The 27,523-nt window shown below is 43.8% G+C and overlaps 2 protein-coding genes across 3 annotated transcripts in view; one reads left to right on the top strand and one right to left on the bottom strand.

Annotated features, from left to right (window-relative positions):
- The first annotated feature begins 6,152 nt into the window (after positions 1-6,152).
- Positions 6,153-10,286, top strand: LOC147452091 (pentatricopeptide repeat-containing protein At4g18520, chloroplastic-like). 2 transcript variants are annotated; one of them, XM_086517889.1, is made up of 3 exons: positions 6,153-6,379; positions 6,507-6,571; positions 6,701-10,286. In XM_086517889.1, exons 1-3 carry the CDS (start codon positions 6,238-6,240, stop codon positions 9,053-9,055), a joined length of 2,562 nt encoding a protein of 853 aa, XP_086374015.1. In that variant the 5' UTR covers positions 6,153-6,237; the 3' UTR covers positions 9,056-10,286. The 2 variants fall into 2 exon arrangements, with proteins under 2 accessions (XP_086374015.1, XP_086374014.1); XM_086517888.1 differs by having other exon boundaries at positions 6,155-6,379; positions 6,698-10,286.
- Positions 10,287-12,696: 2,410 nt separating this feature from the next.
- Positions 12,697-27,523, bottom strand: part of LOC147452090 (uncharacterized) — an 81,970-nt gene continuing 67,143 nt past the window's right edge. The window contains exon 2 of the mRNA XM_086517887.1: positions 12,697-13,091. Within this exon, the coding sequence (XP_086374013.1) occupies positions 12,775-13,091 (317 nt within the window). The 3' untranslated portion in view covers positions 12,697-12,774. The remainder of the gene's footprint in view (positions 13,092-27,523) is intronic.

Here is a 27,523-nt window from a genome sequence, read left to right as displayed (position 1 = left end):
TAAACCATATCACTATCAAAAACAGTTAGAGGTAATAAAAGCATGGTCTAATCCAAGGAATATACATGAGCTAAAAAGCTTTATTGGTATGTGTGCATACTATAGATGCTTCATAGCAAAATTTTCTCAAATAGTAGGACCATGACATGACTTAACAAAGAAGAACGTTAAGTATTCATGGACTGCTAAGGAGCAAAAAGCCTTTGACAAGCTCAAAGAGAAGCTTACCTCTCAACCAGTCCTCATGCTTCCAGATCTCTCAAAGCCATTTGAGGTCCAATGTGATGCTTGTGGTGATTGCCTTGGAGCGGTCTTGCTTCAAGAAGGGTATGCCATAGCATATGAGAGCCGAAGGCTCGATATAGATGAACATGCCTTGGGGCATTTATGAGAAAGAGCTTTTAACTATTCTGCATGTCCTAGACACATGGAATCACTATTTATTGGGGACTCCATTCATTTTACAAATAGACCACCAAAGTCTCAAGTATTTCATGACGCAAACCAAGATTTTTGACAAACAAATGAGGTGGGAAAACTTTCTTTTGCAATTTTATTTTCATATTGCTCACATTGCTGGTAAGCACAATCAATGGTCGATGCACTTTCACGACGGCCAAAAGTCAATGCGATGTCTATAGCAACTAACAATGATCTATTTTCTATGGTAGATGAGTATGCTACTGACCCTGACCTTAAAGATGTAATGTCAGTCCTTGCTTTGGGGAAGAAAGAGGAACCATTCACCTTGCAAGATGGTTATCTTCTCCATGGCAATAGGCTATGTGTTACCCACTCCCTTCTTGAGAAGGTCATGTATGAATCCCATGCTCCTTCCTATGCGGGGCAAAGAGGCATTCAACCTACTCTTCAAGGAGTAGAGATGTACTTCTATTGGCCTACCATGAAAGTGGACATACAAGAGTATGTTTCAAAATGTGTGGTATGCCAAAAGACTACGTATGATAGAGGGAAGAAACCTCGATTACTCTAGCCATTGTCAATCCCTAATTCACCATGGGAGAGTATATCCATGGATTTTATCTTTGGATTACCCAAGTCTATCCATGGGAAATGGGAATATGGACAATAGTTGACAGGTTTAGCAAGCAAGCACACTTTATTCCTGTCAAAAAGACTATTAAGGCACACCAAATGGCAACCATCTTCATATCTCATATTTTCAAACACCATGGATTACCAACATCCATCGTGTTGGATAGAGATCCTAGAATGACCAGTAATTTTTGGAAAGGCATCTTTAAAAATCTAGGTACAAGATTGAATTTCTCTTTGGCCTATCACCCACAAATGGATGGCCAAAGTGAGATAGCCAATCTTACGATACTCGATCTACTAAAGACTTATATTACAGAAGTAGATCAACAATCACAATGGGAGAAGTACTTACCCCTTGTAGAGTATGCGTACAATAATAATGTCCATACTACTATAGGAAAAGCACCTTTTGAGATCATAGAGGGAAGACCTAAAAGTACCTTGCTACTTAAAGTACATGGGAAGATCTTCGTTGCTGATGAGTATAGCAGTGACCTAAAAGAATGTTTTCAAAAGGTTAAGGAGGCTATATCTATCTCTCAACAAAGGCAAAAAGCTATTGCTGATAAGCACAGAAGGGCCTTAACGTTCAAAGAAAATGATTGGGTCTTACTTAAGTTTCCCAAGGCTCGATTGAGGCAAACGACGGGCAAAAATCCTATGGGCCATCAAAAGTATTATGCTAAATAAGCAAAAAGATACTATGGACCTTTTCAAATCTTGAATCCAATCAATGATATGGCTTATCAACTCAAGTTTCCCAACCATTGGCTCATACACAATTCTTTTCATGTGAGCCTACTTAAGCCCTACAAAGGAGAGCCACCAATAGAACCAATTATTGAAGACCCTCTAGAAATCAAAGACCAAGAAGAGGTGCTACAACCCGAAGCTATCCTTCGGCATGACGACAAGGTACTACGGCATGGTAAGATTATCCGACGATATCTTATTAAGTTAAAAAATTATCCATTTGAAGATGCTGGATGGATGCAAGGAATACAGCTTAAGGATAGTATGAACCTTGTCAATGCTTACAATGCTGCACTAGAGTAAGTTAATATAAATGCTTTCTAAATGAACAATGTTTTTGTCTTATAAGACTAATTTTCTTTTGTGCACAAATTTAAATAGTATGCATGCTTAGAATCATGTTTGTGATGACGACGTCACTCAAACACCAAGTATAATTTGTCACTCTACTTTGGGAGTATGATATGGACTAAAGAGCAGACATGCTTGCGGCAGCTACGTCTTCCAAGCACCAAATGGACTAGTCATCCATTCTAAAATGATGTTGTAGGGTAAAAAGGGATCCTCTACCCGCTAAGAAATGTAGACTAATGACTAAGACTTTATATCTTTTACCTCATAGTGAAGGACGGCTATGATTTCAAGAGAGAGGTATTGTCATAAAATCTAATATCTAACCAACCCAAATGATTTTCTCATATTAAATTGATCATTTAATGTGGGAGAATAAACGGGAACAAGGGTTAGAATATAGACATGTGCTTATGGATTTGTCTCAACACGGGGCCAATGTTAAAGGGGTCCAAATGAGAGATGGTCTGCTAAAGAGCAATGCTACTTAATGGAGCTTAAAGACCTTAGGGTTATCTTCATTAAAGACCTCCAAAAGTTAGTGTTAAAAAGTCCTTCGATCTTAGGCAGATCTTGCGCAAGCTAGGGCTGACCTTGAGGTGGGAATCCTACCCAAGCATGAGGTGTTTGTCAGCTTGCTAAGTGTTCATGGAAACCTTGCCCAAAAGCTTGAGGTGTTTCTCACATGCTTAAATGACTGAAGTTCTTGAAGTGTTCAATTCAAAGATAAACTCTCAAGAAGCATCAATGTTTCCATGCTTGATTGACTAAGTGCTTGAAGTATTCAATTCAAACCAAATGACTTAATAAGCATAAAAGACATGTGTTCAAATGATCCTCCACATGTGGCCCTCATGATGTGCTTGAATGCTATTGGATAAGTTTTTAAGGGGTCCAATGAGAATTTAGATACATAAAAATAAATAATTAAGTTCTTTCACTCAAAGAGGAAAAAGAGGACACATATCCAAATGAAATAATTAAATAATGAGAGAGAGAGAGAGAGAGAGAGAGAGAGAGAGAGAGAGAGAGAGAGAGAGATAGTCATGCTTCAATGCTTAAGCTTGCCATCTACTTCATCTTCATTACTATGCTATTATGCTATGGTAAGCAAGAAGAGTGATGATAAATGAGGAACTATTTCTTTCTCCTATGGATGATTCTTCTTCCTCTTCCCTACCCTCATTCCCCGCCAGCTCTCTCCACCTTCGAAGTTGTTTGAGGCCTTGGGACTGAGACTTGGGATAGTTAATTCTTTTTGCAAAGTGTATGTTAAGCTCGTGATGCATGAAGCTTTCCATCTTCATAGCATCACCAAGGTTACAAGGAACACAAAGATTGTATTGTAATAAGTCTCTCTTGATGGAAGAATCTGTAATACAAACGCCTTTTGGAGGGGGGATGGGCTCCAAGTAAATCCGGTCTTCAACTATTGTCATGTTCTCTAATACTCTCTCTCTTGCAAAAGTATTCTTCATGCCAAGTTAATTAAAGTACTATGTTCATGTTGCTACCATCAATTAAGTTCACCCTCTATGTTCTCAAAGTAATCTCACAAAAATGCTCAATCTAATTCTCTTAACTCCGCTATTCTCAAAGTTCATAGGCCATATTCCATTACACTAATGTTTGGGGATGTAACAAAAAGAATCCCAAAATCATGTCATCATGCACACCCCACTTTCCCAACAAGAATCATTTTTTTTACCCTCCACAAGGAAGATAAGTGCTTTGGGAGTATTTTGATCAGGTGAACTATTGCTTTACCCCCCTTTTGAAGCTAACAGAGCCATCAAAACCCCCTTAGAGCCAAGCTACATAAGATACAATTTAGCCACGTTTTATGCTAATTTTCTCTTTTGATCAAGGCATATACTCTCTTCATTATCATTCATATAATTATCTTATTGTGATTCATGCTCCGCAAGATGAATAAAAAGGCAGAAGACAAATACTCAATCATACTAATTGACGGGAATAGTTGGTACTTAGTATGGTGTTTTCTGTTTTGCTTCTTGTTTATGTTGTTCTCTTTTTATGTTATGATTGTTTAATCAACTATTTTGCCAAATTTATTTTGATTTAATGAATTGAATTTGTGTTGAAAGTGTTGTGAAGATTTCAGGAAGCCAACAATAAAATATAGTCCACCATATGTCCATAAGCCAATGCCCTTCTTTCCCTTTGTTCTTATTGTTTGAATAAAAAGAGCAGGGGCTCAAAAACCCCTTTTCTTTTTTAAAGGGGAAGATAATAATCTTCTAACTCAACATGAAGATATCACAGAGTCAACAATATGATATAATCCACCATCTATCCATAAGCCAATGTGCTTCTTTCCCTTTGTTCTTATTGTTTAAATGGAAAAAGGAGGGGCTCAACAACCCTATCTCTTTTTGGAAGGGAAAGATAATGATCTTCTAGCTCAACATGAAGATGATAGATAGCAGAATCCATAGTTGCAATAACAAGGTCCAAGCTTAGATAGAGGAGATTGGATATGGTGAAGGAGAAGGTGTTTGATTGGCAAGCCTTGCTGTGAGACTGACTAAGGGAAAGCCAATGCATTGAGAGGGAGAATTTTTTGGAAAGGGACCCACTTCCAAGATATTACTCTTCATGTGGGGCCTTAAAATGTGGCATCTCATGCAATATTAAAAAGATGGAGACTCTTGTCAAACTTTGGGATTTCAAATTTGTTCTCTACATTTTTTTTTAAATGAAAACCATTTACTCTGTGTAGCATTTCTTACAAGGCAAAAAATTGATCCCAAAATTTCCTTGGTGATTACACATACAAAAAGAGCTCATTGAGGTGACTCTAAGCTATCAACTTCATAGGGATAATCCCCCCACTAGACTACTTAAAACCCCACTTTTTTGCTATTTGAATAAGTACACAAATTTTAACAAAAATGGTCTTAAAGTGAGGTCCAAAGAAGATAACTCCACTCAAAATAGCTAAAAACACATGTGCGGGAGCTCCATGAGGCTGCACATTACTGTGCTTCAATAAGAAGGTCCCCTTTACATGTTTTAATTATCTTTTATACCTAGGTTTTCGAGCCACAAGTCTAATTGGGGAAATGATTGATACAATCTAGAAACTCAAAGCCCATTTAGGTATGCCAATAGCAAGATCTACGTCTCAATGGATTTTATGTTTTAGTTGTCTCAATGCTAGAAATCTAGAGTCTCATTCCCACAAAGTCTAAATGGTCTACTCTAGCGCGTTGCATAAAAAGGTTTGATACCTCTTGTTGCATTGGCAAAAGCATGCACTTGCGCTTCTCACTTGGCTCCCTTTGAGATAGTCGACATCAAATGATCATATCGCAACTCCTAGTTTAAGTCATAGACCCCTCATGAGGCTCAATGTGAAGCAATTCCTCTCATTCAACACAACATTGAATAAGTGGGCTTTCTACAATTACGATATTAGTTTGTGACATCAAATTATCCTATCCCCAATCCTATTTTTAGATATTTAATCCTCCTTATTCTTAGTGCCAACCCAATCTCACTCATTTAGCATGTCATTAGGATTGCTCAACTTGTCTGTAGATTGTCGTACTCACCTTGTCATAGACCCCTTTTTGTGGTGTAGTTGGTTAGCTCGATCAATAAAGCGTCGTGAAATAGTCACCTTGTTCAAGTTGCAAATGTGATTCTTTGCCAAAGGCCAATATATATTTGGATGTGTTTGTAAACTAAATTAGGATGCATGTTGAGATTAGGAGCGCTAGAGATTCAAATAGAATGGTCATTGAGTCTTGATAGCATTGTCGATGAACAACATCTACAGCGTTGAACTCACCACCAACTCCGAGCCAAGATACTCTCTGGCCTATAGGTTTGCTCATTCTCACCCATTGCACCAATCAGCAATCACATAAGGTAGTTTTGAAGCATTGGTTCCTTGGGTGATTGCCGATTTCTAGGGGCCTGTCCACCAGAATTCAATAGTCAAAGAGCATTGGGCCACGTAAGAAATTATGAGATAGAACTTTTTCCAATTGGAACGCAGGCATTCAAATACAAAAAAAACATGATAAGCGCAAGCCTGTCGTGAAAATGTTGATCCATCAATTGCTGCCTGCTGGCTATGGCGTCCATGAGGCTTGCCAGAGTCGAAGCTTCTGTACCTCCCCTCAACCTTTGCTGGATCATCTTGCCCAACCTCCTTGCAGTACCTTGCAAAGCTCGAGTCACACAGGTTTCCTGGCTTCCTGCTCGATCTTCTTCGTAAAGACAGTCCCTTTTCCTTTACAAAAGCGCATTTTGATTCTGACATACCCAGACACAAACCTCCCCCTTGCTCATTTGTTCGTATCTTCTGGCAGAAATGTTGAGCTCCGAGCTCCACTTGCAGGATTTCGTGGCAGATCCATGCCACGGCATACAGAAGGTGAGAAATTCTCCACCTTGTATTGTGATCATAGTGGAGATGAAGTTAATCAATGTGCAGTACTTATGAGTTAAGGAAGGCGATGGTGATCAAAACTTGATGTTTTTCCTTCTGTGTGTTTGGCAGAAGTATCTGAAAGATAATAAACATGAGATCGTTGAGCATTCAGTGGGGGTTAACAGCTGCAAGGATCTAAATTCTTGTAACGGCAGGCATCGAGGTATGGATCGTACGAGCAACAATTCTGGTGACCGCAATGGGTGTATATCTAAGAGTGATAATCTGCTGCCTCGGAGCTTGCTGGATGTTGCAAATGTACATAGGGCACAAGAAATAGCATCGGAAGTTCACATCGCAAGCAAACTAGGATGCCATCATCTCCATCGAGCTCAACTGGAAGAACAGACCATAGAGGAGGCTCTTGCTTGTATAGAAGGCATGGCTGATGAGCCCCTCCCTACTTATGTCTTCATTCCCGTTTTGAAAAAGTGCAGAAAGGAAAAGGAATTAGCTCCTACTAAGCGCATACATCTCCATATGTGTAAGCACGGCCTTGAGTGTCATGGACTACTGAAAAACTTTCTTATTACAATTTATGTCGACAGTGGCTTTGTAGATGAGGCTCAACGGCTTGTCAGTCAGTCAAAAAATATAGATCAGCACTCTTGGAATACATTAATAAAGGGGTACCTAGATTCTGGAAAGTCCAAAAAGGCATTTACACTCTACAAGGAGATGGAAGGGAAATTTATACCATCTAGGAGGTACATTCTCATGGCTTTACTGCAAACCTTTGCTTCTCAACAGTGCTTGGAGGAATGCCAGGAACTACATGCCAAGATTGTAGAGAGAAAGCTGGAAAGTGACCGTTTCTTTTGTAACACTCTCATTGACATGTATGTCAGGTGTGGGTCTTTTGATGATGCAAAAGAAGTTTTTAATGAACATCCTTGCAAAGATATAGTTCTGTTTAGCACTCTAATTACCGGGTTAACTGATCGAGGACATTTTGAGGATGCCTTAAGGTGTTGGGATCAGGTTGTAGTGGAAGGTTTGGATCCAGATGTCCCTACCCTTGTTTGTGGCTTAAAATCTTGCGCAAGCATACAAGATTTGAATAAAGGGTGTGAAATACATACTTCAGCTGTCAAAGCAATGCTTGAGGAAAACATTGTAGTGGGAAATTCCCTGGTAGATATGTACGCTAAGTGCGGTGCATTGTCAGATTCACAGGCAGTGTTTGACAAGCTCCCAGTGAGAAATGTGGTGAGCTGGTCTGCTTTGATTGCAGGATATGCTGATTATGGTTTTGGTGAGAAGGCATTGAGACGATACGATCAGATGCAGCTGTCTGGTGTTATTCCAAATGACGTTACTTTTCTTGGTGCTCTAAAAGCGTGTGTCTGCATAGGGTCCCTAAAGAAGGGTCAAGAACTGCATGCAGAGATTGTAGCCGAGGAGTATGAGGGTTACCCGCTTGTTAGTAGTACTTTGATGGATATGTACAGCAAATTTGGGCTAATCTATGAAGCTCGGTTTTTATTTTCCTTGCTGCCTATTCGAAACGTCATTGCATGGACTGCCCTTATGGAAGCTTATGCTGAGCATGGGCTTTACGGTAAAGCATTTCGATGTTTTAAACAGATGCAATCGCAGGGGGTTCTACCGAATAGGGTAACCTTCCTCTGCATTCTGAAGGCATGTTGTGGTCGTCAAATGATTGGAAGGGGAAGAGGATTGCATTGTGAGATTACCATGAAAGGATTAGAAGGAGACTTATTAATTGGAAGCGCACTAGTGCACATGTACGCCCAGTGTGGTTACCCCTCAGATGCTCAGTTCATATTTGACAGATTGCCTAATCAGTGTGTAATCTCTTGGACTGCAATTATTGGTGGGTATGTTAAACATGGGCATGGTCAGGAAGCGATTTGCTGCTTTCAGCAATTGAAAGAAGAGGGAGCTTTGCCAGAACCGGCTACTTACCTTTATATGTTGAAAACTTGTAGTGATAAAGAAAGCTTAGAACTTGGGCAAACCATACATACAGAAGTTGTATGCCGAGGTTTTGAGAAACAGGACCGCATCAGCTCAGTATTAGTGTACATGTATGCTAAAAATGCTTTGCTTGCTGAAGCTCAGAATGTGTTTGGCAGTTTCCACAATCGAGATACAGCATCATGGAATGTATTAACGAGGAGTTATGTTGAACAGGGGCTTTTTGAAACAGCACTGGCTTATTTAAACAGGATGGAGATGGAAAATGTGCTGCCTGAGGTCACCACATGGCTTTTGTGTATGAAGGCCTGTCAATGCCCAGGTCTCCTACACAAGGTGTACGATTTACATTCACGAATCTTGAAGCAGGGCCTTGAGACATATCCTCCCATGGAGCACTGCATAGCAAATACATATGCCTTCCATGGGTCCTTTGAATATGCAACAGTGATGTTTGACAGGTTACCTGATTGTGATCCCTCTTAAATGGAGGAGTAGATTAGCTGCTGGCTATTGTTTACTTGAAGATATGGGTTTTGCTGGACATGGCTATGGAAACAATGAGACCTCTGCTGAGTGTTCTTGAAAATGGTAGCATGGCAGGCATGGCATACAATGTGGTAAACAGGAGATTATCTTCCTCAAGTACTGAAGGAAAAATCAATATCTTCCACAAGCCGTGAAGGAAAATCCAAGCAGAGAAAGTGTCTGCCATCCATCTGCTCATGGAACTCTGAATGTGAATCGGGAACTGGAACATTCCCTGTGATGATATACTCACAAATGTCACATGCAATGGGGATTGGGACAGATAAAGGGGATGTTGAACAACATGATTGTCGTCTAAATGTCATCTTTGTTCTTGAATTTTTGCTTCCAGTGAGCACATTGTGGATGCTGAAGGTCTTCCTGCACAGGCATTCAAATTCTTTTGGAGTCGATCGTTATTGTGCCCAGGTTGGTTAGCTAGCACGTAAACATGCGGAGGACCCAAGAAGGTTCAGAAAATGGGGGGAGGAACTTGGGTTTTCCACAAGTTACAAGTGAGGGTTAAGTGAAGGGTGGGGCCATAGATTCTGATCTATAAGGCTCTACCTTCATACTAAAGGCTAGTGAGGTCCATGTGCGTCTGGTAGATGTTTTTGGGTAGTACCTTGAGCGCCCAGGGGCATCTTGGAAGGCTTGAATGTCCAGGGCCCTTGAAGAGGTTGATCTTGCAATTCTTAGTGCGATGGGATCATGGGAACGAGGGGGAAGTCCTTAAAGATAATGGACCATTGAGGCAAGCCATTGATCTCTTTCCGATTCCGAAAGGATGGTGCAAGTTTGCCTCATTTGAGCAGGACGCAGTGCCTTGAGGAAAAATGTACAGCAGAGCTTACATCAAGAGAATGAGTGTCTCTTCCTTTGGAGTTTGGACATCAAGAAGCTCTTTGGACTGTCTATCCTGTTGATTTCAGGTTGGGTCATGCCCTATATATAGCTCAACTCTATCTCTCATGGGATATCTAGTGACCTAGGAGCTGTGAGATTGATGGCGGCAAACTCGGGCACAAAATTTAGTGCCTGTGTGTGCTGTAGGATGGGGTGGGACCGTCCTGCTTCACCTTTTTGGCTTTCTAAAACAAGCCTTAATGAAGATAGTGAAGAAGAGAGATAGGCATACTTTCGATTGTTTTGCATGTGAAGGATTGAAATCTTTGTTGGTTTTTTAGTCTGTCATGGATTATGGTGTCTTTATTTAAGATCCTCATCTGTGTCCTTCTCAATTTTCTGAATGCTCAAGTGACCCTTCACCTTGTTTAGTTTACTTTTACATAGGGTAGTTTAATGTAGAGACCGTGGGGTGGCGATTCAGGGTGCTTTAAGTTCCCGAAATTACAACTGTAATAGATACAAAGACATGAAAGTAGTTAATTTGTAACACTTGGTCACAATTATTAGTATCTGGCATTTTAATGTGAGTTTTAGACGGGTTATAAATACATGTTGCAAAAATTGATGATAGATTTTATTAGCAAGATTATTCAAACTAGTAGATATTCTGAGAAGGAAATTATTGGCAAACGACATGGCCATTTCTAGTGTGCAAGACTCCCATTCCTTAGCACATGTGATCCACACATTGCACCCATCTCTTATATTAAAGCACACACCATGTTGACTGAATTGGAGAATGAACCAACTCTCATGATTTGAAGATGTTACCAACAATCACACTGAAATATGAGTAGCTAATACATCAAGCCTTAACACTGCAACCATTAAATTGTGTCTCACCCCAAAACCCATCAATTGTGACCAAGAACTAAATTCACAAATCAGCAACTTTTCGTGCTTTAAAGCTGCTTAGCTAGCCTCAAAGCAAAAGTTTTTAAAAGAAGCAGCTAGCATCTTTTTGGCACTGCAAATTTGCATCGAGACAAAACCTTGAACCCATGAGCTCTACCTCAAGTGAGGTGTCAACCATGAGTAGCACGAGCATCTTTGTCCTCTTTGACCACTTTTGAGAGCAAATTTTGCTTGTGTGTGCATAACGGCTTATGTCCTTGTGCTCTATATGTTCATGGACCACCAAGTGGCCGTATCTTGCTACAGCTCTATGGAATTTTTGGTCAAAAGGCCTACTACATCGATTTTTGATGGGCACATTTCCAACAAGAGTGAACATGATCTCGAGATCAATAGTCTTATTTTTCTCATGGAGGTGCAACCATTGTGCGTGTGGAGAGAGAGAGAGAGAGAATATTGAACAATAGGATTCAACGCTGGTCATCCCTTCTTATGGTGAGCAACCCTATTCTTGTGGCAAGTCCATGCATGGTGCATCTTTGGAAGGGTTTAATAAAAAGGGACTTTTTTGAATATACAATATTGACAAATTGCCTTTCCCATCATAGGTTCTTTTTGGCTTGCTCAAAAAGACCTTAGAGAACAAGGGATTAAGGAGTTCATTCATCCCATGGTGTGAAATCTTGCCTCATCGGAAATTTCCTTTATTTTAATTTGTGAAAGCTTCATTTCATTTAAGAACCTCGTAAAGGTTCATTCTATTAAATTGTTTTATTATTTCCTATGCTTGTGCTTATTAGACCTAACTTTTCCACCAAAAGCATTAAAATGTTCGATTGTTTATGTTTGACAATGGGTCCCTTTATTTTGTTGTTTTTGTTTTACTTCCTTTTCATTTTATTTTGTTTTACAATATGAATGTGAGCCATTCACCTTGTCGTTTAAGTGGAGCCCTTCGAAACATAAAAGGCATTTTTTATTATGTGTATATGGACAAAAAATATATATATTAACACAACAAAATTGACATGATTGTGGCACTCATTCAGACCTACTTCCCATAATCCTGATCCCTCTTAACTCAGCAAGCCTCCATGACTCCTCACCTTGTTTTAAGTAGCATTGAGTGCACTGTTCTGATGTAGTTAGCAAGCCTTCACCGTCTCAAGATTAAAACCTATTTTTAGGCCCCAACCATAGAGCAGACTTAAGAAGAATTTGGCAGGTAGGAAATTTGTGCCTGATTAGAAGTCCTAAAAAAATAGCCAAGTGACATGCTGTCAGTCTGTTGCATGAATGCAAGGGCTCGATGTGTCTTACAGATGGAATATATTATATCACCAACTATAGCAAATTCTCACACTGAACTTGGAGTTTGAAAGAGCGTACTAAGAGGACACCGACCCTTTTTTTCTCGAAGAGTTGACAGAAAATCTTCCCTCTATCAGGGAAGGTAAACTTTGTGACAACTCATGTTATAAAAGTAGGGTTTCTTTCAAAGCCATTCATGTGCCCGCGCACGCCTCCCAAGTTGAATGCCAACAAGGACCAAGATGATTAGGTAAAACAATGTAAGCGGTTTTATTCAACATCCACGGTCAGATGAAAGACTGCTGCAACTCAAATGTTTGTTTTAGATAGAATGTCAGCGTAAACCTGTGAGAATAGAGCACTTCATCCAACAGACAAGGTGTAATCAACGGCAGCTACTTTTTAATAAGGTCATGTTTAACCAATAAAGAAGCACCTGGAAGATGTAAAATGTTCAAGAGAAAGCATCCAAGGACGAACACAAACCCAAAACACTAATCTGCACACAAAATCAAGGTTCACACTGAAAGACAAAGAATACACTTTTAACATATCATATCAATAGTCCAGAGGTTGGTTTTACAAGGCGCAATGGCGCATAATCATACCATTTTCATCTGAGGCTCCATGTTCTGTGTGTCAAGTCCTGTGGGGGAGACATTTGCGTAAGCAACTGGTCCAATCTCATTGCCACTTAAAGCATTATGATAAGGGGCATGCATCATTGCTTTTGGTGCTGGACGACCGTCAAGATCCTTCGGAGGATACCGGAAATCAGGTCCAAAATTGAACCTTACAGTACAACTTGGCTCCTTTGGTAGTGTGTACATGGAAGCTGCCGGAAAATATCGTCCACCATAAATGTCCTTGAAGGCTGTTCCTTGACAAATACCATTCCGAAAGAAGCAAATCTCGCTCCCTGTTGGAGCAAAACAAAAAATCCAGATCAGTGTGTATGCCTATGTTATCTAACCTATCCAGCCACACAGCTAGATCACACTGTATGGCTGGATAGATTCTTAGTAGAGACATAATGAGATTGTTAGCAAATGACCATTTTGGCCTTCAATACTCTCTCTCTCTCTCTCTCTCTCTCTCTCTCTCTCTCTCTCTCTCTCTCTCTCAATATACGTAATGGCAATAAGCCGACTACAAACATGCCCAATTTATAAGATGCAACCAAAGGTGAAAAAACCCCCTCAAGCTCTTCAGGGTAAGGGTAAAAACCCAAGTAACGGGACAAGAGGTAACGAGACATGTAAATGGTGCTGAGATGAAGCCCAAAGATCAAGACCTGCAGAGGAACGACGTAAATCTTCCAGGAAACATCCTCAGCTCAAACAAATGCAGCACTCTTAAGAAAGCCCTCTATGCAAGGCACTAAACTGAGAAATACCCAGATTACGCGTGGTCCAACCCACTGCCAGCCTCCTGGGTAGGACACAATTACAATCATGGTACTACATTGTCACGTGCACATCTAACCCTATGTGCATGTGGACAAGCGACTTCAGGTCCAGGGTTCGGGTCAGCTTAGGAAGTGTTCTGGCACCTTTGTGAGCCTGTGCACAAGCCGTGCATGTCCAGACACTTAGAGTAGTTGCATATCCTCTGGTTGCACACAGCATGATCATCAACATTACAGTTAGTACCCATCATGAGCATTTTACACTGCACAGAACCCATTTTCCCTATTTTATCCATTTTTTACTTATTATTTAATGAGTGACTTTTGTTCGAAAACTCGGGCAGGGCAAATTTGTTAAGTTCTATAAAAGAAACCTAGCGCTAGCACCTTCTTGCAGAAGAGGCAACACAAGTTCACCAACTTACAGTGCACCTTCTCAGCAAGACCAGCAAGTGAACTAGCATTTCCAGTCAACAACAGATCAAGACCAACGTTTTGGCAGCAGATCAGGCTTAGCGTTTTTCATCAGCAGCACCAGATCAGGCCTGGCGTTTTACAACTCCCAGACTCAACCTGGCGTTTTTGCAGTTTGCAAAACTAGACACAGCCGATCAGACCCTAGCCTCGCAGATCTCACCTGCCCGCAGCAGACCCTCGCTCTATCGTCAGATCAGCCAGCGTTTTCAAATTCAGCCCGCTGTCCGCAGATTTCACTATCTGCGTTTTCAACGCATCGTCGTCGCGTTGTCACTGAAACCGGCCCGTAGGGCGGTAGGCGTTGGCTTTCACCCGAAATTCTTTACTTTATACACACACACAGAGCACTTTGCAAAGAGAACCTGCGACGGGAGTTAACACTTGAATACACACACGGCTCGGCAGCTAGAATGCTCCGAGCAGACGCCGACAACCTGTAGGCCCCAAAATTGGCGCCCCTTTCGGTATTTCTTTAGTCTTTAGGGGGGTAAATTACAAGGTAAGGTCCTGGGAATCCTTCACGTGTATCCACCTAGATACCATTTGATTTGGCCAAATTTCGGCAGCATACCAGCCCCAAAACTTGCGCGAAACCAATTCCCCTGCTGGAACTCGCTTGCACTGTCGTATACCCTCTGATTCCTGTCCAAAAACAGTAAATTCAGCACGCTGTATTTACTGGTTTTTGCCCTGTTTTCAGCCCCAAACAGTCCCCTAACTGTCCTCTGCCAGTGGGGCACGATTCCCAATGGTCCTGGTGTCCGTACGGCTGAAAAACAGTGAATTTACAGCGCATACACAGCGCTGATTTTGCACCTGTACGGTGAGGTTATGACCCTCACCAATGCCTGCTTTGGAGCAGCAGTTAGCTACCCCTGTTCCTGCTCAAGGAGGCTCTTGCCTCAACACAAAAGCATGAACCCACACAACTGTACATCAGTCAAATGAGTAGCCCTCTTGTGGGGCATCACATAACTGCACGTAGGGGAGAAAGAGAGCAGTGTGTAGTGTGCAGGTCATCACTCCTAGCACCACACTGTACATAGAGAGGAAAGCATGCACTCCATAGCTCTTAACCTGTGATAGGTTCTCAATGAAGCATCCTCCCAGCATAAATCGAGCGCCCCCTCTTCTGCCCTTAACCTGTAATGCATCTGTGAACAAATAGATGCAAAAAGGAGAAGATTTCCATGGCTGCCAAAACCTGCGTATCGCTGAAAACGCAGCAAAACAGCCTTGTAAACACGCATTTGATGCCTTCCAATGCTGAAAATGAGCTCCTTGGACCTAGGCAAAGTCATGGGAAGCTCAAAAATGGAGAGAAATGGCTGAAAATCCAAGTTAACAGCCTCCCAAAATGCTCTCCAAAGTCAGTTACGAGTTCTCTTCTCCCAAACTTGGTAAATTGACCAAAAAGTGCCACTTGGCACTCATGCATGCAATTTCCCCGCATTGGGTTTCCTGCTTAAAAATCTCTCAACTTGTGCATCAGTTGACTTTGCAGCAGAGTACTAAAATGTTCCCTTGGTCATACCGAAGGTAATGACGCGAACACATTTCATGGCCCAGAATAGCAGTTCCCTAATTTTTAGGAGATACTTCCGTTGGGCTCCCGTTGGTCTTCTGACCATCTATCCTCATTGGGACCGCATCCAAAAGTGCAATGTGGCCCAACTGTCGGATACTTTCTGTTGGTGATCCCACCTTGACTTTATGCCTTTATTGAGTTCACTTCCTAGTATCCACCAACTTGCTAACTGCGATGGGGGGGACCTGTATGATCTTGCTCTGAGCCTAGACATCCTCTTACCATACGGATTCCAATGCCGACCAACTTCCCGTCTGCGGGTGAAACTACCGTTCACATTGGCCATACAATGTCCGACCATTTGCAACTTCAAAAAGAGGGTCTCAAAAATTAAACAAAAATCATTGGAAAGAAACCAACAACTAAGGTTAGCAGTTGCCACGTCCTCGTGACATACCCCCCTCTTGAAATCGCAAACGTCCTCGATTGCATACCATAAATACATGCCACTGATGATCTTGTGTTGTTAGCACTCTTTTATCATCGCATGTATCCGCAAGAAAGACTGTCAAAACATGTGTACAAATGACTTAATGAGGCCTTCATACTTTTGTCAAACTGTACAGTCCTGTTGCACTGAATCCATATGTACATTTGATGTACTAGCTCTATCATTACCCCTCCTTTGCACACGTTGGGTTGGGGCATAAGTAGGCTGTAACCCAAAGGCTTCAAGGTAATGCTGCAATACATTTGGTGACTCTGACAGTTCATGCTCTTCCATCCACTTTGCATCCATAGGTGGATAGTTCTTGAACTTCACCACATAGCATCTTGCAACCTGTCCCTTAACTTTTACGTGTTGCAAAAGGCTCTTGCCTCTGCAAACGAACATAATTCCACAACCTGACGTACCACCCACGACCAAGCAAGCTCAAATTTCAAGATGATTTACCAATGCATCATAGAATCCAAGCAATCGCCTCAGAGAATCGGCAAGCAGCATGTCACCTGGCAGACCCACATCACTCCCGCAGGAGATCTAGTGGCCAATCTACCACTGTGAGACCTCTCCCTATCTCATCTTGGTTCATACTTGCAAACCCTAAAACGCAGCAGAAAATCAGCCCTAATTTGACCACTTTTTGGCAGGGCGAACATGCGGAATTTCTTGTCTGTCCTGTAAAGAGGAACCCTCTTCCATAATGCGCTTCCCTTTGTCGGCCATAGTGTAATCCCGTATTCTTGCACTGTGTGTCTTTACCCTGAACAATCCAGGCTCACTCTTTGAGGAAAAAGTGATTGAGATCTCGGCAATGGAACCATGAAACCGGCCCGTAGGGCGGTAGGCGTTGGCTTTCACCCGAAATTCTTTACTTTATACACACACACAGAGCACTTTGCAAAGAGAACCTGCGACGGGAGTTAACACTTGAATACACACACGGCTCGGCAGCTAGAATGCTCCGAGCAGACGCCGACAACCTGTAGGCCCCAAAATTGGCGCCCCTTTCGGTATTTCTTTATTCTTTAGGGGGGTAAATTACAAGGTAAGGTCCTGGGAATCCTTCACGTGTATCCACCTAGATACCATTTGATTTGGCCAAATTTCGGCAGCATACCAGCCCCAAAACTTGCGCGAAACCAATTCCCCTGCTGGAACTCGCTTGCACTGTCGTATACCCTCTGATTCCTGTCCAAAAACAGTAAATTCAGCACGCTGTATTTACTGGTTTTTGCCCTGTTTTCAGCCCCAAACAGTCCCCTAACTGTCCTCTGCCAGTGGGGCACGATTCCCAATGGTCCTGGCGTCCGTACGGCTGAAAAACAATGAATTTACAGCGCATACACAGCGCTGATTTTGCACCTGTACGGTGAGGTTATGACCCTCACCAATGCCTGCTTTGGAGCAGCAGTTAGCTACCCCTGTTCCTGCTCAAGGAGGCTCTTGCCTCAGCACAAAAGCATGAACCCACACAACTGTACATCAGTCAAATGAGTAGCCCTCTTGTGGGGCATCACATAACTGCACGTAGGGGAGAAAGAGAGCAGTGTGTAGTGTGCAGGTCATCACTCCTAGCACCACACTGTACATAGAGAGGAAAGCATGCACTCCATAGCTCTTAACCTGTGATAGGTTCTCAATGAAGCATCCTCCCAGCATAAATCGAGCGCCCCCTCTTCTGCCCTTAACCTGTAATGCATCTGTGAACAAATAGATACAAAAAGGAGAAGATTTCCATGGCTGCCAAAACCTGCGTATCACTGAAAACGCAGCAAAACAGCCTTGTAAACACGCATTTGATGCCTTCCAATGCTGAAAATGAGCTCCTTGGACCTAGGCAAAGTCATGGGAAGCTCAAAAATGGAGAGAAATGGCTGAAAATCCAAGTTAACAGCCTCCAAAAATGCTCTCCAAAGTCAGTTACGAGTTCTCTTCTCCCAAACTTGGTAAATTGACCAAAAAGTGCCACTTGGCACTCATGCATGCAATTTCCCCGCATTGGGTTTCCTGCTTAAAAATCTCTCAACTTGTGCATCTGTTGACTTTGCAGCAGAGTACTAAAATGTTCCCTTGGTCATACCGAAGGTAATGACGCGAACACATTTCACGGCCCAGAATAGCAGTTCCCTAATTTTTAGGAGATACTTCCGTTGGGCTTCTGCTGGTCTTCTGACCATCTATCCTCATTGGGACCGCATCCAAAAGTGCAATGTGGCCCAACTGTCGGATACTTTCTGTTGGTGATCCCACCTTGACTTTATGCCTTTATTGAGTTCACTTCCTAGTATCCACCAACTTGCTAACTGCGATGGGGGGGGACCTGTATGATCTTGCTCTGAGCCTAGACATCCTCTTACCATACGGATTCCAATGCCGACCAACTTCCCGTCTGCGGGTGAAACTACCATTCACATTGGCCATCCAATGTCCGACCATTTGCAACTTCAAAAAGAGGGTCTCAAAAATTAAACAAAAATCATTGGAAAGAAACCAACAACTAAGGTTAGCAGTTGCCACGTCCTCGTGACAGTCACCATCGCCGTCCTCGTCGACACAGTGTCAGTATTCAGCAGAAAGTCAGAGTTTGCAAATTTCAGCCCTAGCGTTTCAGTTTTCAGCCCGTCCTCGTCGTTGTCATCATTGTCGTCAATGGTGATGCATGAGACTGATACAAGTCTAGGCTATGTCGACGGGGATGACGACACGGGTCCAAAGGCTGAAATCTGCAATCTTTCTACTGCTGTCCAAAAACGATATGCGCTGAAATCTGCTGCTAGTCCAAAACGAGGACGGGGATGACGACACCAGTCCAAAGGCTGAAATCTGCAATCTTTCTACTGCTGTCCAAAAACGATATGGGCTGAAATCTGCTACTAGTCCAAAAACGCTGATTTTGGGGGCTGTTTCTGTGGGTATTTATCGCTGAAATTCTGCAGGTTTAGGGCTGAAAACTGAGGTTTAGTGGGTATTTGTCGCTGAAATTCTGCAGGTTTAGGGCTGAAAACTGAGGTTTCTTAAGTCTGAAAACTGATCTTTCCGGGCTGAATCTGCTACTTTCTTTAGGGGCTGAACATGCAGGTACTTCATGGCTGAAAAACGCTGCAGGCTGAGGTCATAAATGCTGCAAATCTGCAAACTCTGGGACATGCAAAAACGCTAGGTTGATGTGTTTCCAAAAACGCTAGGGAAGGTCTTCAAAAACGCTAGCTGATGGGGGTACTGTGGCGATGATCTTCTGATGGAGAAATGCCAGGTTGATGCAGGTGATGGCGATGTTCTTGTTGAGAAAACGCTAGGGGATGGTTCTTCTTGCTTGGAGGGTGAAACCGCCAAGGGGTCTTGTTGAGAAGTTGCCTGCTGAGCTTGGCTCCTGTTGCCTCTTCTACCATTTAGTGCTAGTCTAGGTTTGCTTATATACAAACTTATTCAATTTGCCCTACCTACTTTCCAGCAAAAGTCACTTAAAAATAATAAGTGAAAAATGTCAAAAATAGGTAAAATAGGCTAAATGCACTAGAAAATTCCCCTGAAGGATTCTGATGGGAATGCTTATGATCATGCTGTGTGCAACCAAAGGATATGCATCTACACTAAGTGACTGGGCATACACGGTCTATGAATATACTCACAAAAGTGCCAGATCACTTCTAAATCTAGACTGACTGAACCCTGATCACGCTGTAGCTTGTCCACGGACACATAGGGTTGGATGTGTCACGTGACATCTCTCGCCATAGAGAGGGGGCCCCTTGGAGGAGGGTTTGAGAACCGTCTGGTGTCGTATTCTTCTCTCTCTCTCTCTCTCTCTCTCTCTCTCTCTCTCTCTCTCTCTCTCTCTCTCTCTCTCTCTCTCTCTCTCTCTCTCTCTCTCTCTCTCCGCAAGCACGACAGCCACGACCAATAACACCCGCCGCCCAGCACCACCAGCAACGCCCCCACGGGGAAGGCACACGGACGCCATAGCTAGGGGGGAGAGAAGCTCTCTCTCTCTCTCTCTCAACGCGAGCAAGACTGCAACGACCAGGTATGAGCTCTCTCTCTCTCTCTCTCTCTCTCTCTCTCTCTCTCTCTCTCTCTCTCTCTCTCTTAGCGCGAGCAGGACTGCAAACTCTGCGCAGGCAATACAGTAGGCGCAGGCAGGACAACAGCGACCTGGTATGAGCTCACAGCCTTAGCGCATAGCCCACAGCCTCGAGTGCCATCGCAGGCCTTTAGAGGTGGTCGCGTTCAGCCCTTCCCTGCAGCTAGCCCATCACGAGCAGTCCACACAGCCTCTGCGTTGCTTGGAGTTCTTGGATAGGCAGAGCCTTCCCGCAGGCAGCAGAACATCCCGCGTAGTGGGCGACGGCCATCGTTGGCCCCTAGACCGCAGTCCCCTCAATATCAAGTAGCACCGCAGTATTCGACTGTCAGAGCACAACACTACTACCAGCCCCATCAATATTCAGCCAGCAGTTATTACAGTTTTCAGTCTTCCCATAGTTCCTGCTTTGCAGAACAACAGTACCACAATGTTCAACGCGGAGTTCCTCGCGTTTCCTTCGTGAAGAACTGCTGCATCAGCATCTGTTTGTCAGCCCAGTGTTACATCAGCATATTGCATTAGGTTCGTGCAACCGAAAGTAAATACCATTCCGGCAACAGAGTGAGGGCCCTTGGAGGGGGGTCTGGGATCCCATCTGGTGTATGTCTTCTGCGAAATGGTAAATGAGCCTGATATATCTCTTGAACAACAAAACATGGAAGCAATCTCCCCTACGCAGGACACGGAAGCAGTCAATGTCTCACCTGTTTGCAAGTCGCGTGCAAAGGCAACCTTCATGCTCACGAACAAGCGGATGGCGCAGATGGAGAGGGAAATGAAGGAGTGGAAAACAAAGATGGAAGAATGGTGGAAGGAGAAGGCCAACCTCCTTCAGATAGTCTTCAATGAAGGCGCACAATAGAAGAAGGAGAAGAAAGTCTTAGCCCTCAAACAGGAGAACCCAAACGTCGAGATACGGACACTCAAAAAAGAAGTCTTAGCCCTTAAACAGAAGCTTGCTGATAGAGTAAGCAGTGGACTAGAGGAAGGCAAATTTCAGCCCTCGGTAATACATGAAATCAAGGAACAGGTAAGGATGATCATAGAGGAAGAGAAACTGAGTGTGGCAAAGACAGCTTCATGGACGGAGATGATAACAAGGACACAGAAAAAGGCGAACGAGGCCGAAAAATGGATTGAGGTCGCCAAGAAAAGGAAAGGCCAAGAAACCCCTTGTACACCGACGCTTATCAACATGACCCTCGAAGAGGAACAAAGAAGGCGGATGCGAGCACTACATGTGAGAGTGACCGGTCTCAAGGACATACACAATGTGGAGAAAGAGGTCACAAGCCTTACATCCATGATGGGGATGGAGAAGCCTTTGCACACAAAGGGGTGGAGGGTAGGTAAGAAAAGTGATGGCACGGGAGATTCTTCAAAGGGGAGAGCTCTCATACTACGCTTCCCCTCGTTGGAAGAGAAGGAATTCTTGAGGAAGAGGCCTACTCTCAAAAAGACAGGTATTTTCCTCGGTGATGACTTGACTCTCTCACAGCTCGCACATATGAGAGAGGTAATGCCAGAGATTACAACGGCAAGGGAGAAGGGAAAGATAGCCTTTTACAGAGATGGACGGGTGGTGATTTTAGAGCGGCGCACTGCATGACGGTGCAAGACCTATGGGACCACACTGAAGATGGCTACCTGGAATTGTAATGGGTCTATGAGGTTGGACGTGGGTGCATTTGAGGACAGTTTCAAAGACAAGGATATTGTATTCTTCTCAGAGACTCATCAGGCCCCTGGACAGGTGATGGGATACAGATGGGAGACAGCTCACAAGACAAATGCGAGATCTGAGCATGGGAGTAGAGGTTCAGGAGGAGTAGCACTGCTATTCATAGAGGAACTACAACCATTACTGCATATTGTACGAAGAGATGATCATGCTAGATATATGTGGGTGAGACTAAGAGCTGACACAGGTCGATTCCTATATATTTCCATATGTTACTTTTCTCCCAATACATCAATGTATGCTGCATCTAGAGGGCAGTCGCCTTTCTCTATTCTAGATGATGACATATGGGAATTTTCTAGGGATGGTGATATCATTCTGCTAGGGGACTTCAATGCCCGAACGGGCAACTTGCAGATAGTCCTCTACGACACTTCAGATGAGATGCTTAGAGAGCTCGATGTGGGTGAGTTGGGACTTGACAGATGCTCAGATGACACAGAGCAGACGGAGTATGGGAGATACCTCATGGAAATGACGACTACACATGGATTAGCCATACTTAATGGCTTACGGCGATTTCTTGAAGCAGCCGGTTTCACATGCTTTCCACACAGACATGGGGCCAGTACAGTGGATCATGTTATAACACAACCGAGCTTTGTCCCCTGCATTCAGGATTTCATAGTGGGAGCCAGGCCAGTGGGCATAGCAGTAGATCATGCTCTCTTGACACTGTCTGTTAAATTTCAGTATAGTACAACCCAAACATCAGGAGGCAGGTCACACACCCGCTATACGTTTACACCAGAGACTGATTTCGTCTATACAGAGGAGATCTGGGACCGTCTATTGGAAGGCACGGCTGGCACAAATGGTATAGGCCTCTTAGTGGAGGCGTGCACCACTCTACTGACTGAGACACTATATGGAGCTGCATCAGTGGCATACCCACACACTCAGCCGGGCAAGAGACGACATTCTCGGAGCATGCCCCAGAATAGTTGGTATGATGAGGAGTGCAGAGAGATGAGAGCCCAGCTTCAGAGGGATCTTCTTTTAGGAGTCATCACTTACAGACAGTCTCGGATTGCTTTCCGACGCCATGTGCGACGAAAGAAGCGAGCTTACCTAGCTCAGATGGAGCGAGACTTATATCAGATGTTCTTAAGTAGGGACTCAGGAGAGGCGTGGCGACTCTTCCATGAGCACTCCCCTCCCCCAGTGATTACTTCACCTGATGTGTGGGGCCAATATGCGACATCATTATATACGGTTCCCGGACAGGAACCCCTTCCAGACCCTACCAAGCCTTGCCCAACTACGAGCACTTTCTTTACACCTGAGATGGTACAAAGGGCCATCGACAGGATGAGGACCGGGAAGGCATATGATCATGACGGTCTAGTAGCGGAGCACTTTATACATGCAAGGGATATGCTGATGGAGGTTCTCGCATTGTTGTTCAATCGTGCCATGTGTGAGGGATTACCTAAGACTTGGAGGTTGTCTAATATTGTGCCTATCTTCAAGGCTGGTGACCCTAAAGAGCCTAGGAACTAACGCACTATTATGCTTGGACACACATTGGCACGGTTAAATGCATCTATTCTGGAGCAACACTTGAGTAATTGGGCAGAGGGCGAGGGTGTACAAGCAAAGGGTGAGGCCGGCTTCAGGAGGAATTTCTCCACTCTTGATCATATTCTGACACTCAGGGCCATCATTGAGGAGGGCAGAGCACGTGGGAGACGGATCTATTGTAGCTTTGTGGAATTTCGCAAACCATTTGACATGGTACCAAGAGCTCAATTGATGCGCAGACTGCAGGAGATGGGGGTGCCCATAGAGGTGATTTGGGGGATTATGGCTTTTTACAGATCAGTGGTGGGACATGTACGCACTCGGAAGGGGTATTTGATTTAGTTCTCTACTAATGGTGTGAAACAGGGCTGCCCATTGTCTCCTACTCTATTTGGTATATATGTTGATGAGGTGTCTGATTACATTTGACAGAGAGGGTGACAGGGGTGCCTAGTTGGCAGGGACGTTGTCACCAGCGTGTGACTACTATCTATCCTTTTTGTTGATTTCTTTCTTATTATCTATTTATTATCTATTTTGGAAACACCCCTCGGGAAATCCAACTACCTTGCATTGCATAGCTAGTGTGGAACTGTCCAGAGGGAGTCCAAGCCTGAGGGCAAGAGAGCACTAAGGTTGGACAAGGACTATGGTTAGCCAAGTGGGGTCATTGACTAGCCAAAGTGGAATCCTTTGCTACAGAGGCTACATTTCAATTCTGGGTGTGGCCAAAGTGTACAGAGAGGGTCGGATGACCTAGAAAGATACAATGGCAGCATCTCCTAAATTTTAGGGAACTGCTATTTTGGGACCTGAAAATGTGTTGACGTCATTACCTCCGGAATGACAAGGGGAACATTTTCTTACTCTGCCGTGAAGTCAACTGGGCAACCGATTGGGATATTTTTAGACAGCAACCCTGAAACGGGAAAATGCTTATAAATGTGCCAAGTGGCACCTTCTGGTGCACTTGCCTCATGCAACAAGAGTTGGCGCTGAATTTAGGAGGGGGAGAGCCTCATTTTCAGTTTTGTCACAGGTTAAGAGCTATGGAGTGCTTGCTTTCCCTCTTATGCACAGTGCGGTGCCAGGAGTTATGCCCTGCACGCTACGCACTGCCCTCTCTCTCCCCTTTGGCAGTATGTTATGCCCCTCTAGTGGGCTCTTCATTTGACCAATGTACAGTTGTGTGGGTTCATGCGCGATTGCCGAGGCAAGAGCCTCTTGCACAGGTACTGGATTAGCTAGCGGCTAATCCCCCCGCACGTACAGGTGAATTTGGAGAGGTTTCACGCCAGAAGTCTCGTCCGATTCAAAGGGCAAGTAGCCCTACAGGTGCGGGAGCTCGAGGACTTGCTACGGATGCGACCGGCACGCGAAACAGAGCCCAAAACAGTAAATTACAGCCTGCTGTGTATTTTTGTAGGTTTAGGGTTTTTGGCCCTAAACGGACCCTAATACCCCCAGGAGGTTCGGGGACGCAAGGGGACCGCTGTATAGGCGATCTGGCGCATTTTCAGGGCTGAAAACAGAGAATTCAGCGTGCTGCAGATTCTCGCCAGGTTTTGCAAAGTGCCTGTATGCGTCGGGAAAGTCATTCAATGCGTGGGAATACTGACTGTGAAGGGTTCTAGTACAGTTATGCTGCTGAAATCAGGCCACAACAGTCAAAATTCAGCCGAGGTTGTGCGGGGCAGCTTGGAAAGAACCACAGCGTATATTCCCTCTTTTAAACAATAAAGAAATACCGAAAGGGGCGCCTAAATTAGGGGCCAATCTAGTGTCGGTCTTCTCATACGGGTGCATTCTAGCATCTGTATCCCATTCCCCTCTCATGTGTCACTATAGCGCAGGTATAATAGACGACTAATAATGGGTGAAAGCTAAATCAAGGTTTAAAGTAAAGTCTACCGCCCTTTTTGGATTGAATAGGCCGGTTTCAGACGTGGATCCCATTGTTGCTATATGCTGATGATATTGTGCTGATATCTGACTCACCAGAAGGTATGTAACGACATTTGGATGCACTACGCAGTTTTGCAGAGGGTAGTGGACTGTGTGTAAACCTAGGTAAAACCAAGGTTATGGTGTTTAACACCACACCGCAATGGGTCAGGAGATCAGTACCTACTTTCAAATATGGTCAGGAGATTGTGGAGTATACAGATGCATACACTTCTTTACTGGGCCGAGATTTTCTTTGAGAAGAGCGGCAGAGACTAGACTAACTAGAGCTGGTGCAGCTTTGGGAGGAATGGAGAGGATGTGTTCGTAGGTTCAGTTCCAGGAACCTAAAACAAAGTTATGGCTCTTTGATACTTTGGTTGCCTCTACTATGTTATATGGGGTGCAGGTTTGGGGACCTTCTATAGGCCAGGATGGTTGGAGGCGTATGGAGAAACCCCTGGTATCTATGATCTTTTGGCTGATTAGAGCCAAGGCTTCCGTACCACAAGATATCATTCGAGCGGAATTAGCTGCCCCCCCCTATGGAGATTGAGGTGCTTACCAGATCAATCTGCTTTGTACACAGTCTGTGGGATACTACCACAGACAAATATGCCAGGGTAGCTCTAGAGCCCTCCAGACAATTAGCTCTTAATGGGGATATATCATGCTGGCATGCATAGATGGCATCATGGTTTCAGACACATGGTTTCACCATGGACAGGTTGCCTCCTTTTCAATACTCTCTACAGGCACCCTTGAGGTCTCTGACACGGGTAGAGATTAATAGACTTATTCGTCAGGATCTGATCCAGCTAGACACGAGGAGGACTTGGTTAGAGCCGTTACAGGAGTTGGGCACAAAGATGGCTTTCTATAGAGAGCATCTTCTCCACCTCACGGGGGATGGGTTTGTGATTCGACCTAGCTATATGGACACGCATCTTTCTCATGGTTTGCGTTGTGCCATTGGGCAGATACGCACGTCCTCACATCAGCTCGAGATTGAGATTGGCAGATTCAGAGGGACACCAACAGATAGCAGGATATGTCGCCTATGCCATCTAGAGCCAGAGACAGAAGTACATTACATATGTCATTGCACAGTGTACTATGAGATACGAGGCCGTTTTCACTGTCTATTCAGAGAAGGTTTTGGGCCTCTATCTAGGGTCATGAGTTATGAGGATCAAAGATGTCTTGGGCTATATCTACTTGAGTTACACAGGCATAGAGAAACTTTACTGAGGAGAGTTGAAGAGAGACAACCCCAGAGACAGATCACAGATTTCTTTACACTAGATATTGTACACCAAGAAGAACAGACAGAGGAGCAGCCAACAATGGAGAGGTCTACCTGCACTACTGGCATTCTCATAGACAGAGCATTGGAGCTAGGGAGATCTAGACGACCCCGATGGAGAAGAGGAGCTACACAGTTTCGAAGGAGGCTACAGCAAAGGATTTGAGCCATACTCTTTCGTCGTCCATAGTGCAGATGAAGATGGATCTCTATGAAGATGGATCTCTACTCCCCTCCCATATTGTCTTCACATTGTACTGCTTAGTTTAGGATCCCGCGGTATTTATATTTTGTTATCCTAGTTTAATTTATTTTGTTAATTTGACTTTGTATCAGATACACCGCATTGTAACTTTCTGGTTTCATAGGTCACTTTGGCCTTTTGAAGACGTTAATATAACATTTCATTTCATCATCTCTCTCTCTCTCTCTCTCTCTCTCTCTCTCTCTCTCTCTCTCTCAAAAACTTCACTCACAGAAGCATTCACTTTGTTTGTGATCATTGCATTCTCTCTCACTGAAGGAATGGAAGGCTCTCCCTTTTGTAAGAGATTGGAGCTCTTGATATCCTGAGTCGTTGGCTTCTTAGAAGTATCCCATCCAATAAGGAGTCTCATTCTTGGAACTCTTAATATCCTGGGTCGTTGGTTTCCCAGAAGTATCTCATCCAATAAGGAATACTCAGTGGTTGGCACATCACGATGCAACACAAATGCTCAAATATGCATGTTACAAGACATTAAAACATAAAGTCGCCGATGAACATTCCTCCCGCAAATAACCATCCAGGTCTCGGCCATGAGCTGTTCAACGACTCTCTTATCACTCCTCCCG

The sequence above is a fragment of the Adiantum capillus-veneris genome, chromosome 8, assembly GCF_014529385.1.
Source record: "Adiantum capillus-veneris isolate H3 chromosome 8, ASM1452938v2, whole genome shotgun sequence".
NCBI classification, from domain to species: domain Eukaryota; kingdom Viridiplantae; phylum Streptophyta; class Polypodiopsida; order Polypodiales; family Pteridaceae; genus Adiantum; species Adiantum capillus-veneris.
This window is presented reverse-complemented; position numbering and strand designations above follow the sequence as displayed.

Excerpts from the sequence above, each read along its gene's own strand:
- LOC147452091 (XM_086517888.1), top strand. The coding sequence starts at position 6,238 with ATGTTGATCCATCAATTGCTGCCTGCTGGCTATGGCGTCCATGAGGCT. Across the intron at positions 6,380-6,506 it reads GCAAAGCTCGAGTCACACAG|AAATGTTGAGCTCCGAGCTC; the intron begins GTTTCCTGGCTT and ends ATCTTCTGGCAG. Across the intron at positions 6,572-6,697 it reads CATGCCACGGCATACAGAAG|AAGTATCTGAAAGATAATAA; the intron begins GTGAGAAATTCT and ends TGTGTTTGGCAG.